At 42.8% G+C, this 13,824-nt stretch overlaps 1 protein-coding gene across 1 annotated transcript in view; it reads right to left on the reverse strand.

Moving 5' to 3' along the window:
• TMEM178B (transmembrane protein 178B) overlaps positions 1–13,557 on the reverse strand; it is a 71,312-nt gene extending 57,755 nt beyond the window's left edge. The window contains exon 1 of the mRNA XM_053465297.1: positions 13,135–13,557. Within this exon, the coding sequence (XP_053321272.1) occupies positions 13,135–13,507 (373 nt within the window). The 5' untranslated portion in view covers positions 13,508–13,557. The remainder of the gene's footprint in view (positions 1–13,134) is intronic.
• Between the last annotated feature and the right edge of the window lie 267 nt (positions 13,558–13,824).

Genomic DNA, 13,824 nt, shown 5'->3' on the forward strand with positions numbered 1-13,824 from the left:
ATTTTGTTTGCTTGGAAATACGTCCTGAGTGTCGGAGGTAAATTTGCTGAAATATTGTTCAACAATGTATGAGATGGAAACGTTCCTTTCTTTTGTTTTCCTGCCAATTCTCCGAGCCGCATTCTGTTTGATCGATTCTCGTATGCGACTTTTCCCCCCAGATGTCCTCACAGAAGAGAAACGCGTAGGGGGGAAGTCATGGTTGTCCATGTAATGTTCTGCTCGCTGGTATATACCAGGCTTCTGAAATGCCACAGATTAGGGGGGTAGGGGGGGGGCGTTGAGGCTCTTTGGTCGTATTTTTATCTACACAGCATCTATTCACGGGGGGCTAGAGATCAAATAAACGTCTACCCTCGAGAGGAACCTGGTAGAGTCTACAGATACAACTCCATGAGCTCCTGCCATGAGTGGTCCTAACCAGGAAGGGAGGTGGAGAGGGGGGTAAGCTGTGTTAGTGCTCGGAGTTAATAGACTATAGGTCAAAGTAGAAGAGGACTTAACCCTTTATGTTTCATCCAATGGAATATTCATAAAGAAGCATAGAAGCAGATCTGACCCATACGCCTCATCCGGTCTGCTGTATAGACTCAGTCGTTGGTCTCGTCTTAGATTCAGGAGCCGTATGTCTATCCCATGCATGTTTAATACCCTCACTGTATTACTGTCTACCACCTCTACTGGGAGGCTGTTCCACCTATCTACCACCCTCTTAATAAAGTAAAACTTCCTTCCATTCCATCTCAGCCTCTGACCCTCTAGTGTTAGATTCTGGTCTCTTGTTAATAATCTTCCCTCCCGTCCTGTGTATTATTACGCGCCTTTCTGTATCTAATAAATATACATATAGAATATATAAAATTCCGATCAGCTGATTTGATATCACATTTAGTAGAATAGATGCCCCCGTTAGTAATTTAAATAGTAATCCATTTACCAGACGCATCCAATTACGGCCAGAAATAGGTTGGGAGAGGCGCACGTTCCCTTTCTTATCGGTAAACGCACGCGGCAGCTTCCCCTCGGCTAATGAATCTCCTCCCGTTAGACGCGTTCCTACAATGGATGATGTATGATGCCATTTGCGGGGATTCTCTGGCTATCAGCTAATTGCCGGGGGCCGGGGGGCCGGAGGCTGCCGGTGTTACTGGAAATCCATCCGCTTACAAATCGTCTGAAATCAGACCATATCTCATCTTCATTACTGAACGGCCTTTTCTAGTTTGTCTGGTAAAAGGTTAATGAAAAAAAAAGTACACGATGGGATACGATGTTATTCTATTTTATTTCATTACTCTAATATGATCCATTTTTATTATATTATTTAATCTCTAGAAATAAAAAAAATATGAGTCGTCTACCCTTTGTACCCTTTGGTACATTATGAATAATAATAATAATAATAATAATAATAATAATAATATAAATATAGTATATTAATGTTTAAATATTAATAACAATAACAGGAAATAATAAAAATATATAGTATGTTAATGTTTAAATAAGAATAATGTATTATATATAGTATGTTAATGTTTAAGTGGTAATAATATTCATTGTAAATATTTATTATTATTTATAAATAGTATTAGTATTATTGTTGTTATTATTTGACTTTAATTATATATACTGTATATAATATTAATACACTTCAAAATATGCATTGTATAATGTCAATAAAATATATAAAGTGCCTTTTCTACTAGATTTTGTACGTAGGTTTGTGCCCTATTGACAGCTATTTGCGTAACTGGGTGGGGCATTTACATGAATAATTAATTTTATTTCCCCCGTTTAATTTATAAAGCCGTTCCCTGCTGTTTCTATACACATTATCGGGGCTTTTAGGGCTGTAGAACCCTGCGATCCCCTCATACCCAGCAAACATTCTGACCTCCTAGAAAAGAGGGGCGTCGGGGGGGGAGAGGGGCATCGGGGTAGGAGAGGGGCATCAGGGGAGGAAAGAGGGGGCATCAGGGGAGGAAAGTGGGGCATCAGGGGAGGAAAGAGGGGGCATCAGGGGAGGAAAGAGGGGCATACGGGAGGAGAGAGGGGCATCATGAAAGGTATGCATAGCATCACATACACCTTTTTCCTCCCCTCGGCGTCTGAGTATCGGTATCACGCATCCCTAACACGCTGTTTGGGAAATCATTAAATAACAAGGTTAAGCACTAGGTTAAGATAAGAAATGCGTTGCCTCCTGGAAAAATAAATTGTAAAGTCAATTAAATTAGACATTTTCCAATGTAATCTCTTTCTTCAGACAAGCGTGCCAAATTCACACACCAGCCGCGGCGTTCCACGAACATCGTCAATTCGTAGCGCAACTCGGCTTCATGCGCCAGCGCAACTGACGCCAAGGAGTTAATTGCATCTTTAATCAACGGCTCTCAACTGATCATTTGGAATCTTAGATTAATAAAGCCAACTGGTACAGCTCGGATCCGAACCCCCGATTACTGACAACGTGGAACGCTAGGTAACTGTTCTTTACAAATTTGGACATACAGTATATATATATATTATGGTGCAAAAGTGGTCTTATTGCTATAGCAACCGACGGAATGATCCAATCAGCAGAAATATTCCATCGGTTGTTATCTCTTCTTTTTTTTGTAATCCATAGTGATAATATGCAAAATAGTGCTCCTTTAACCCTTTGAGTACTGGGGGATAGGGTATGATTCTCGCTCTGTTATCTGAGCCCCGATCTACTAAACACCCCGACTCCTTATCATACTGCCTGTGGGGAAACAATAGAATGGCTCAGTCTTAATCACTCACTAATGAAAGTCTATGGAGGGTCGGACTTCATTATCATCGCCATAAAGCATCAGCTCAGTGTGGGGTTTGAGCCGGGAAAGTCACCCAAAATATCACATGACTGACAGCGACGGCGTCAGTCACCCGATTTGTTCATCGTTATTTAACGCGTGTTAAGCGCAGGATAAGGGAAGGTCCCACGCATTGTTTTAAGGTTTTATCTCCAGGAGGTGAGAATCGCCGGCGTCGGAAGGACTTACGCAGCGAAGAGAATTAACATCGCAGACTGAACTCAATCAGCTCTTATTATGGAAGAAAGGAAATGAACGATCAGAGATTAGAACCAAACTCTGACTTGTTCTAATGACAAAATCAAATTGCATGCGCACAATAGCTCCTAATTGCTCAGCCGACGACAGCTTGAGCGCGGCGACAAAACCCCCCCCCAAAAAACGTGAAATTAAAAACCGTGGAAAACTCAAAAGGCTGACAAACGATTACAACCTACGAAGGGCAGTGATGTATTCATGTCTGCAGATATGACATCATATGTCGCGCCTTTTAAAGCAGTAGAATCTCCTTTGTGACTGCCCAGTCCGCAGGGGCACAGTAGAGGGCCTGATTGCCTAAGAGGGCAATTTGCCCCCGGGTTTTGCGATGGGGGAACATACCTGGAAACTAACCGGAGCCTATCCTTGCGGAATGCGGCCAGGACTACCCGCTGACGTAGTTTGGCGGTCCCACTGGTGTCAGTGGGTGGTCCCACTGATGTTGGTGGAGGGTCCTGTTGACGTCACGGGCGGTCCTGCCAACGTCAGTGGACGTTCACGCTGGCGTCATCATGACACCGCTCCCACGACCCGGAGGATTCCGGTGTCAACCCAGAGAAGCAGCGCTCCAACCCGGAGGCACCCCAACCGTTGAAGTGTTAGACATGTTGGCATGAATTTAGATTACACAGCCAATCGATGCCTCCATCATCCCAACGGTGTGCTTGTTGTGGCCGCTGGTTGGATACGCTCACCTTTGGGTGTAACAGTCCCGATTTCGCCACTCTATCCCGCTGTCCCACCGAGCGCTACCTGTCACACTTTTCGGCACAGAGGTAGAGCTTGGCGGGACAGCAGGATTTGGGGGGTCACAATCATGGGGTCTCGATTTCATTTCCTGGTACCCGAGAATCCATACTGCACATGTGCAGAGTTGTGCACATGCCCAGTAGCACTGCCGGTTTGAGTGACACTCTACCTCTACCTCCCAAACTCCGCCCCCCGCATCCCAACTGGTATATAAAGCATTGTGAAAGCTGGATACGCCACGTTAAAGACTTCCACTCACGCAAACCATCCGTTCCTCTCCATTCTCCGCTGGATCCGTCCTCTGGATTTTCTCCAGTTCAGCCGGGGAAGCGCGGGCATCGAGCGCGTTGGTTGTTGGCACCGAGTTTCACAGCGATGCCCACTCAATAACTTTCATTTCAAAATCAATGGAGCACAATGTACACTTCTGCTAACGCAGCCTGTGCTCCGGAGCGTGAGCTGACACGGCAGATGTACGGAGATTCTGCCTCAAATAGAGGGCTTTTAATTCAAATATTATCCAAAGGGGGAGACGGGCCGGTCGAGCCCCTTCCACGGAACCTTAACGAGGGATGGCAGGAACCTCGGCTCGGAGATTAACCTCTTCTTCCCAAAAGACCGGAGTTTTAATGAATTACCGAATCGTGATATATACGTCCTGACGACTATGTAGTATACATACCCCCCCCAACAGATGTTTGGGGTAAATGGTGGGCCTTAGCCGACGAGGACGCTCCCTGGGATGGTCAGGAGATCTCCCCAACCAGCCCGTGACCACCACTGTATACAAAAAGCGGTATAGTGGCAGAAAGCAGGACAGTTGGGAGGTATGCATTATCTAGGGACCATCACAAGGTAGCCAGGGTGAAAGTCTCTGCAGACGTCCATTGATTTTGCGGCTGTCTGGAACAGTTAGGGTAGATCTCCTCTACTGGCCCGTGATCCCAGCTAACCAGGACAGCTGAAATCAGGACTGTCCCTCAAAGACCAGGACAGTTGGGAAGCATCTGAAAGGGTTAAACTGCTTTGAGTGTTAACATGGATCGTGTGAATAAACAAAACCGCCTATTGCCCCGGCGACCGCTTTAATAATAAATCCACAAAACTCTAAATATTTGTAAAAATTTATATTTTTATACAAATATTATGCATTCTTTAATGTATACGTCTGGTTATTTGATATGGTATATTGTGATAAAACAAATACCCCCTCATCAGGGACAATCCCTTTGATACCTCTAATGCCCCAGGAGTAACCTCTTAGGCTACCTGATTCTTAAAGGGACAGTGCACGTTATCTTTTATTATATTTTTATATATTTTTCCCCATATTAATTTTTTTGGTTTGTTGCTATCGCACTGATCTGTGTCTTGCTCATAATAACAGATCCCTGATCCTATACATCACCGTCTTCATGCCCCCCCCAAAAAAAATACCCCTCTCCATTAAATTCCAGTAATTTGGAGTTTTCCAATAAATTGGCCTTTTTTGTCATCATGGAAAGTTCTTTCTGGAAAAAATTAACTGGACTACAAATGGAGCCAATGAAAAAAATGAAATTTTTGGCCCTGAATTATTTTCCTTAAAAAAGAACCAATTATGTATGTTTTGTGCGGCTTAAATTGCTTTTCCGACTTGGAAATGAAATACGTTTGATATTCTCTGTGGAAGCGGAAGGAGATAATTGAAAAGCCTTTGGACTGTTCAGCCAGTTGGTCTTCCTATTTACTGGTTTCTCGTATTGTTGATGTTCTGTTTAGTCCAAGAAGTCCATGAAAAGGGGCAACGGCGGGGGGAGGGGGGAATCTGCCCCTGGTGGGGCAAATCCAAGGAAAATGTCTCAGTAATATGGCTTCCCACCTACAATTCAACCACCTAATACTCAGGGACACTCAATTAAAGGGACACTCCAGCCGGCAGATACACGTTAATGCACTCGATAGGTGACAGGTCCCTTTAAATTCACACGGTTTACATTAAAACGGGAACTCTGGAGCTGCAGCTTCTCCTATAAGTAATTTATTATTTTATTATTTTGTAACAGGTTCTCCTTTGTTGGAGAGGCTGCATGGGATACTAAATTATCCCTTAAATGCCCCTCAGTTAGCATTAACAAAAACCTGGTTTTATCTCGTTTCCCCCCCCCCGATAATCTCCCTTTATCTGCAGACCTGGAGCCGCCGTTGCTGTCAGTCATGTGATATTTTGGGTGAATTTCCCGGATCAAACCATCACACTGAGCTGATGCTTTATGGCAACGCTAATGAAGTCTGATCCTCCATAGACTTTCATTAGTCAGAGAGTCCGTCTGTGTGATTAAGACCGAGCCATTCTATTGTTTCCCACAGGAGTCAGGGTGGTCAGGGAGTCTAGTAGATTTGGCAATAATCTAAAAGTCTTTGTTAAATAAATCTATAGGTCACAAAGCCACATTAAAAATTGTGGTAAAACTCCACCCCTAAACACACCTCTAACCACACCCCCTAGAACAAAAGTGCCCCTCTTTTGCCTTTTAATTCTCAAAAGGCTATATTATATACATAAGTGGAAAGGAGCCGAAATGCATTCCAAGGGGCAATTAAGCCCAATCAGCGCCTTCTTTCATACATGAAAAAAATCTTCCATTTCCTGCCTTTTAAAGCACAAAAGAACCAATTTGCACTAAACGGGGCTCTTCATAAAAACCTCAGGCCGTTTCCTGTACTCATTCACAGACGCTTTACCGGAACGAGCATCACATATAAGTCACACAACCCTAGACGCGGATCACGCGAAAAAAAACAAAAGCAAATCGCCCTTAAAAGATGCAAATCCGTGATTTACGGCCATTCCGCCATCTAATTAACAAAACATCTCGTAGGAACGCGGATGGAAATTCATAACGCGGTGACGCCAGATAATCGAGCTTTTACACGGCCTCATTATTTTCACATTTTTGCATTACGTGCGCAATACAGATCTCACTCCATAAATAAGCGCCGGACAGAGCGGGCGCCGCGGGGTTAAAGTCCATTAAATACCCGGCCTGTTAATCAAGTGGAAGTTTTTTTTCTATTAGCCGAATCGGCGTTATCGCTCTATCCGTGTAACGTGTGCACGTGCTCACAATCCATGTCGAAAATTGGACTTAAATAAAATATTTTCTTAGTTATTAGATTTGAAATGTGTTAAGATGCAGTTCCACCTATAGAACTTAACAAATAGCATTAGAGACATCTGTTCAATGACCAAAGAATTCCCATAAATACAGTACTTTTTATCATGAAAAAGGAGCTCCCTGCCGGCGACCAATAGTGTCACTACTACGGACCTTTAACTCCTGGAGCGGGGAAACCTGTGGTCTCCCCAGGCCGAGTTTCAGCGCCAGGATTTTAAAAGTCCGTACGAGCGACTCTATTGGTCGCCAGCAGGGGGCTCAGCTGACATTAACCAATGAAGAGTGGCTGCAATTCATTGGTTGATGGCAGAGAAGACCCCTGCGGGCAACCAATAGAGTAGCTTGTACGGTCCTTTCAAATCCTGGAGCCCAAGTCTAGTAATAACCCCCAGTGCTGTATACAGTACTATAACCCCCATCACTGTATGCAGTAATATAACCCCCCAGCGCTGTATACAGTAATATAACCCCCAGCGCTGTATACAGTAATATAACCCCCAGCGCTGTATACAGTAATATAACCCCCAGCGCTGTATCCAGTAATATAACCCCCAGCGCTGTATACAGTAATATAACCCCCCAGCGCTGTATACAGTAATATAACCCCCCAGCGCTGTATACAGTAATATAACCCCCAGCGCTGTATACAGTAATATAACCCCCAGCGCTGTATACAGTAATATAACCCCCAGCGCTGTATACAGTAATATACCCCCCAGCGCTGTATACAGTAATATAACCCCCAGCGCTGTATACAGTAATATAACCCCCAGCGCTGTATACAGTAATATAACCCCCCAGCGCTGTATACAGTAATATAACCCCCAGCGCTGTATACAGTAATATAACCCCCAGCGCTGTATACAGTAATATAACCCCCCAGCGCTGTATACAGTAATATAACCCAGCACTGTATACAGTAATATAACCCCCAGTGCTGTATACAGTAATATAACCCCAGCGCTGTATACAGTAATATAACCCCCCAGCGCTGTATACAGTAATATAACCCCCAGTGCTGTATACAGTAATATAACCCCCAGCGCTGTATACAGTAATATAACCCCCCAGCGCTGTATACAGTAATATAACCCCCAGCGCTGTATACAGTAATATAACTCCAGCGCTGTATACAGTAATATAACCCCCAGCGCTGTATACAGTAATATAACCCCCCAGTGCTGTATACAGTAATATAACCCCCAGCGCTGTATACAGTAATATAACCCCCAGCGCTGTATACAGTAATATAACCCCCAGCGCTGTATACAGTAATATAGCCCCCAGCGCTGTATACAATATAACCCCCAGCGCTGTATACAGTGATATAACCCCCCAGCGCTGTATACAGTAATATACCCCCCAGCGCTGTATACAGTAATATAACACCCAGCGCTGTATACAGTAATATAACCCCCAGCGATGTATACAGTAATATAACCCCCAGCGCTGTATACAGTAATATAACCCCCAGCGATGTATACAGTAATATAACCCCCCAGCGCTGTATACAGTAATATAACCCCCAGCGCTGTATACAGTAATAACCCCCAGCGCTGTATACAGTAATATAACCCCCAGCGCTGTATACAGTAATATAACCCCCAGCAATGTATACAGTAATATAACCCCCCCAGCGCTGTATACAGTAATATAACCCCCAGCGCTGTATACAGTAATATAACCCCCAGCGCTGTATACAGTAATAACCCCCAGCGCTGTATACAGTAATATAACCCCCAGCGCTGTATACAGTAATATAACCCCCCAGCGCTGTATACAGTAATATAACCCCCAGCGCTGTATACAGTAATATAACCCCTCAGCGCTGTATACAGTAATATAGCCCCCAGCGCTGTATACAATATAACCCCCAGCGCTGTATACAGTAATATAACCCCCCAGCGCTGTATACAGTAATATAACCCCAGCGCTGTATACAGTAATATAACCCCCAGCGATGTATACAGTAATATAACCCCCCCAGCGCTGTATACAGTAATATAACCCCCCAGCGCTGTATACAGTAATATAACCCCCAGCGCTGTATACAGTAATATAACCCCCAGCGCTGTATACAGTAATATAACCCCCCAGCACTGTATACAGTAATATAACCCCCAGCGCTGTATACAGTAATATAACCCCCAGCGCTGTATACAGTAATGTAACCCCAGCGCTGTATACAGTAATATAACCCCCCAGCGCTGTATACAGTAATACCCCCAGCGCTGTATACAGTAATATAAACCCCAGCGCTGTATACAGTAATATAACCCCCAGCGCTGTACACAGTAATAACCCCCAGCGAGGGTTAGGGCAGTTCTAATTGCCGAGGCATCTAATGGGATATAAGCAGTTGTCAGGACTATCCTGGAAAATCTAAGACTATTGGAAGTTGATTTCTAAACTCCATTATTTCTATTTTATTATTATTATTATTATTTTATATATATATTTTCTTTTTTTACCGTTCCGTAGTTTTGGGAGGTAAGGAACTTGTGGCTTCCCCGCCGCTCACTGCGAGGCCCCGCGATGTAACAGACAAGATGTGACAGCCTCGCTTAGCTTCACATCTAGCCTTGCGCTTCAGCGGGTCCTGCGCTGATCGGACGAGCTGCTCCATTCATACATTTACTCCACTTCCAGGCTGTGGCTAGTGACAGAGCCGGCCCGCGGCTACTCGGATCCACAAAGCAGTAAATGTTAGTAAAATGTCTTAAAAAAACCAGAAAGACGAACAAATGCCCGGTTCGTATGCTTTGCATAAGACATTCTATGGCTGCCTGCCCACAAGTGGTTAAACTATATGTTAAACCTAATAACTCGATGTGAACTTTAGACCGGATCCTAACACCTTACAGAACATGCGCGAATCAAACAGCGGGGAAGATTATTACGTGGGAATTGCACGGGCGCACGTTTTTAACACTTAGCGTAATTTTAAGGTGAAATCATGCAAACGAATATAAAAAAATGATAATATATTGGCAGAGAATAGAAAACAACAACTAAAGCCACGAGCAGACAGACTGAAGTCTGAATATTTTATAAGAGAAAGTGATTCAAAGCTATAAAAACACAAGTGCCCAAGTCACTGCTGAGCACTGGGATATGACATCAGCATATGACATCATACCCTGGCGCTTTGTGACATAGATGCAGCCGGTGCCTCCTCTACGGCTTCCTACGGAGACCGTGATTGGCTCGGCGGGGTCCTCCATAGTGTTAATGGGCTGGTTGGGGAGATCAGAGATCCCCCCGGTAATTGAGAAGAGGGGCTTTGGGGTATCTGATCGTCCTGATGCCCCCCCTTGAACTGCCCGCACCTACGCCATCAGGCAGCCGCTGGCCTTAAAGTGGCGCTGCCGCCTCGTCATCGCCCACCAGTTAGAAGTCGTTTTCATAACTAGGTTTATTAACTAAAAGCCGTATAACTATACATGTTTGGGGGGATTCATTCTGAACACAAGCCCATTCCGATCCTCTACCTCCCGTTCCAGAATTCTGTATGTTCCAAGAATCCAGATATTAAAGGGGAAAGGAGTCTGCGCGATAATTATTTCCCCATCCGGAAAGGTAAATCGAACGCACGGCCGATGGTTATTTAATGTTATGTTTGGAGAAACACGAGTCAGCAGTATTGGGTTATCTGCAAAATATATAACTTCTCTCCGCATCTTAATGATGATTTCCATGAAAAAGCTGCAAAAATTCAATAAACCGAGTCCAGGCCCCCAACCCCTAGATATTTATTTAAAGTGCAGAATAGTGAGGTTTTCTGATTTAGATTTGGGTTTATAATATATATATATATACTGGTGTGTATATATATATATATATATATATATAAATACATATATACATATACATATAGTTATAATATATATTATAACCATATATATATCTATATATATATATATATAGATATATATAAAAAATATTATATATATATCTATATATATATATATATACACATATATAATAAATAATGGAAAAATGTTAACCTAAAAAAAAATATTAATTTTGCTCCCCAGATTTGCTCCCAGGCACCAATAGATTAACCCCCATGTAACTGAATTATAGTTCATATGAGAATATAATATAAAAATGACTAGATTGCTAAATTCCTGTGAAACAGCACATTATGAGGTCATTTAACAGTGAAAGGGTTAAGTAGAAACTCTAAGATGGCGATGAGAGTTTGCAGGCTCCAGTCGGATAAAAACGAGTATTAAAACTATTTTTTATTTTAATTATTCAACTAAAAAAATGCAAATCAAGTATGAGAAGAACGAGCGCTTTAATACCTGAGCCTGAGTCTCTGAGTCTTACGGAAACAAAAGGTAAGGAGAGCCCTGCTCAGTTCAGGGAAGGAAATGGTTAATAATAGGGAGTTTTGGGGCTGAAACCTACGAAAAGAGAAAATAGTCATTCTGGGGATAATTTGCATAAATGCAGGGAATCGGCTCCCGTTACAGACTCCACAAAAGGGATAATAGAGAAATATATATATATATATACAGCGCTACGGAATCTGCTGGCGCTATAAAAATGAACGTCATGTAATATACAAAAAACTTTAACCCCTGAGAATCCACACGGGTAACGTGTCCGTGTGAAATGGTTTATATAATGCAGGTCTGGACATACGTCAAGATTCTTTTTCATTGAACAGATGGCTGTGGATGATGGGAATTGTAGTCAAGCAGCAGCTGGAAGGTTGTCATTCCACGTTCCAATTACTGTATCTCTCTATATATTTTTTGTACCGCGCCGTGGAACATGATGGCGCTATATATATATATATATTATCATAGAGATATTTGACAGGTCCCATTTACATCAATCATTAATTATTCCTAATAATTAATATTTTTGAATATTAGGCGATCGTATCCCTCGGCTTTATGTGCATCCTGCGGCTTCGAGGCGCGTTTGCGAGATGCGGCGCTCCGAGCGTTCTTAGCCGTAGTTTCATAAATAAATAAATAAATCCTAAAAATGATGTCACAGCTGGGGAGGGAATAAAAGCTGCACCTTTCCTTTTATGAGCTAAGCACCGGATTGTGAGCCCTGGCTTTGCACTTAACCCTTTAAGCGTCACTCAGTGCTTCTCCCAATATATCTGCAATCTTTACCCTTTAAATGATTCCCGCATTAAATAAAGGAACATTCTTTTCAGTTATGTCATTAAATCATTTTTTTACCGCAGATAAATGAATGAATTCCTTTATACACATTCTTACAAAATGTTCTAAATAAACAAATTCATTTATTTTCAATTTAATTTTTTAATTTTATTTTAATTTAATTTTTTTTACATTTCTTTTTTAGTTTTTCCTTGCGTGATTAAAATAGGATTCCGCCGTTTCTAATCCCATCCCCATACGGTTTAACCCTATAAGACGGCTTCTACGTATCAATAGCCAGACTTATCTTCTTAGGCAAAGCCTGGGCCGGCCAGGGGGAGGAGGTAATTTTGATTAAAGAAGGGTAATACACAGCAGAGGAAGAACGAAAGGAAAGCTGATGATGAAACATCGCGTGGAGCTGAAAGGGTTACTTTATATAATAATATAATAGCATGTTTATTTAAAAAGCCATCAAAAGCGTGAGCGTTTATACATTTATTTATTTTCCCGTTATTTTATACTCCCCCCCCCTGTTTATTATACTGAAGACCATTGATATAGTGTAAGTGTAAGGGAGTGTAAGGGTTAACCTGCCTGCCATCCCAACACTTTCATCTGTCTACGTATATATTCTATACGTGACTTAACTATAGACGTCTGATAAAGGATTATTCTGGTATAATGGAGAGAAATGCTTGCTTTTGTTCTGTGAACACAAAAAACCCTGAAAAAACCCGGAAAAACAATATCTATCTATATATATATATATATATATATATATATATATATATAGACACACACACACACACATATATATATAAATATATACACACACACACATATATATATATATATTTATTTATTTATATATGTATGTATGTATATGTATATATATATATATGTACCACCAGCACATCAGAGCACATGTATGTTTAAAGTATGGAATAACATACATGCATACGGTATCCAAGTAACATAACACAATGTACACATTACCTTTGGCAATAAGATCTTCGACGTCTTTGTGGAATCCGAGCCGGTGACATTTCCTCCACAGTCCCATGTTGGTGGAGTTGTAGTGTTTGTCGCACTGGTTGGAGGCAGACGCCTGCCGTCTGTTCCTGGCTAGGAGTAGTTTGCCCTCCCAGCGGTCCAGCTTTGACCTGCTAGCCCTAAGCGGGAGGTTATTGTTGGAGTTGTAGATGTAGCCGGGGTCAGTCCTTTTATGCTCGACGTTCTTGCACCTCTCCCGGTGCCGCCTGGCATCCGTCTCGTACCAGTGGTCAGAGCAGATGGCCACGGCTAGCATGCCCAGGGCACAGAGGGCTAAAGCGAGGCCGGCATAAAGCAATAATCTTCCCGCAGCCATGATAACACTCACAGTACCATCAACATCTTCCGAAGGGGTAAGGGTTACCGCGGGGGGCCGGGAACGACGCACAGAGCTACGGTCGGATCTCGAGGTTCACAAATCCAATCGGAGCATGATAACGGGCAGAGGCCGGTTACTCGTTGGCTTGAGACCGATCTATCGATTAGAGAGGGCTTAATCTATAACGTGAGATGCGGAAACAGCCCCCCCGTCCAACACAACCAGTGACCTCCGATAACTTGCTAGAGGAACCTATCCTGGTGGCAGAGTCATGGTATCCCACCGGGGTTGGTCTTGGCCCGGCGGGCGCAATA

Source organism: Spea bombifrons, chromosome 4 (assembly GCF_027358695.1).
Source record: "Spea bombifrons isolate aSpeBom1 chromosome 4, aSpeBom1.2.pri, whole genome shotgun sequence".
Classification (NCBI taxonomy): Eukaryota; Metazoa; Chordata; class Amphibia; order Anura; family Pelobatidae; genus Spea; species Spea bombifrons.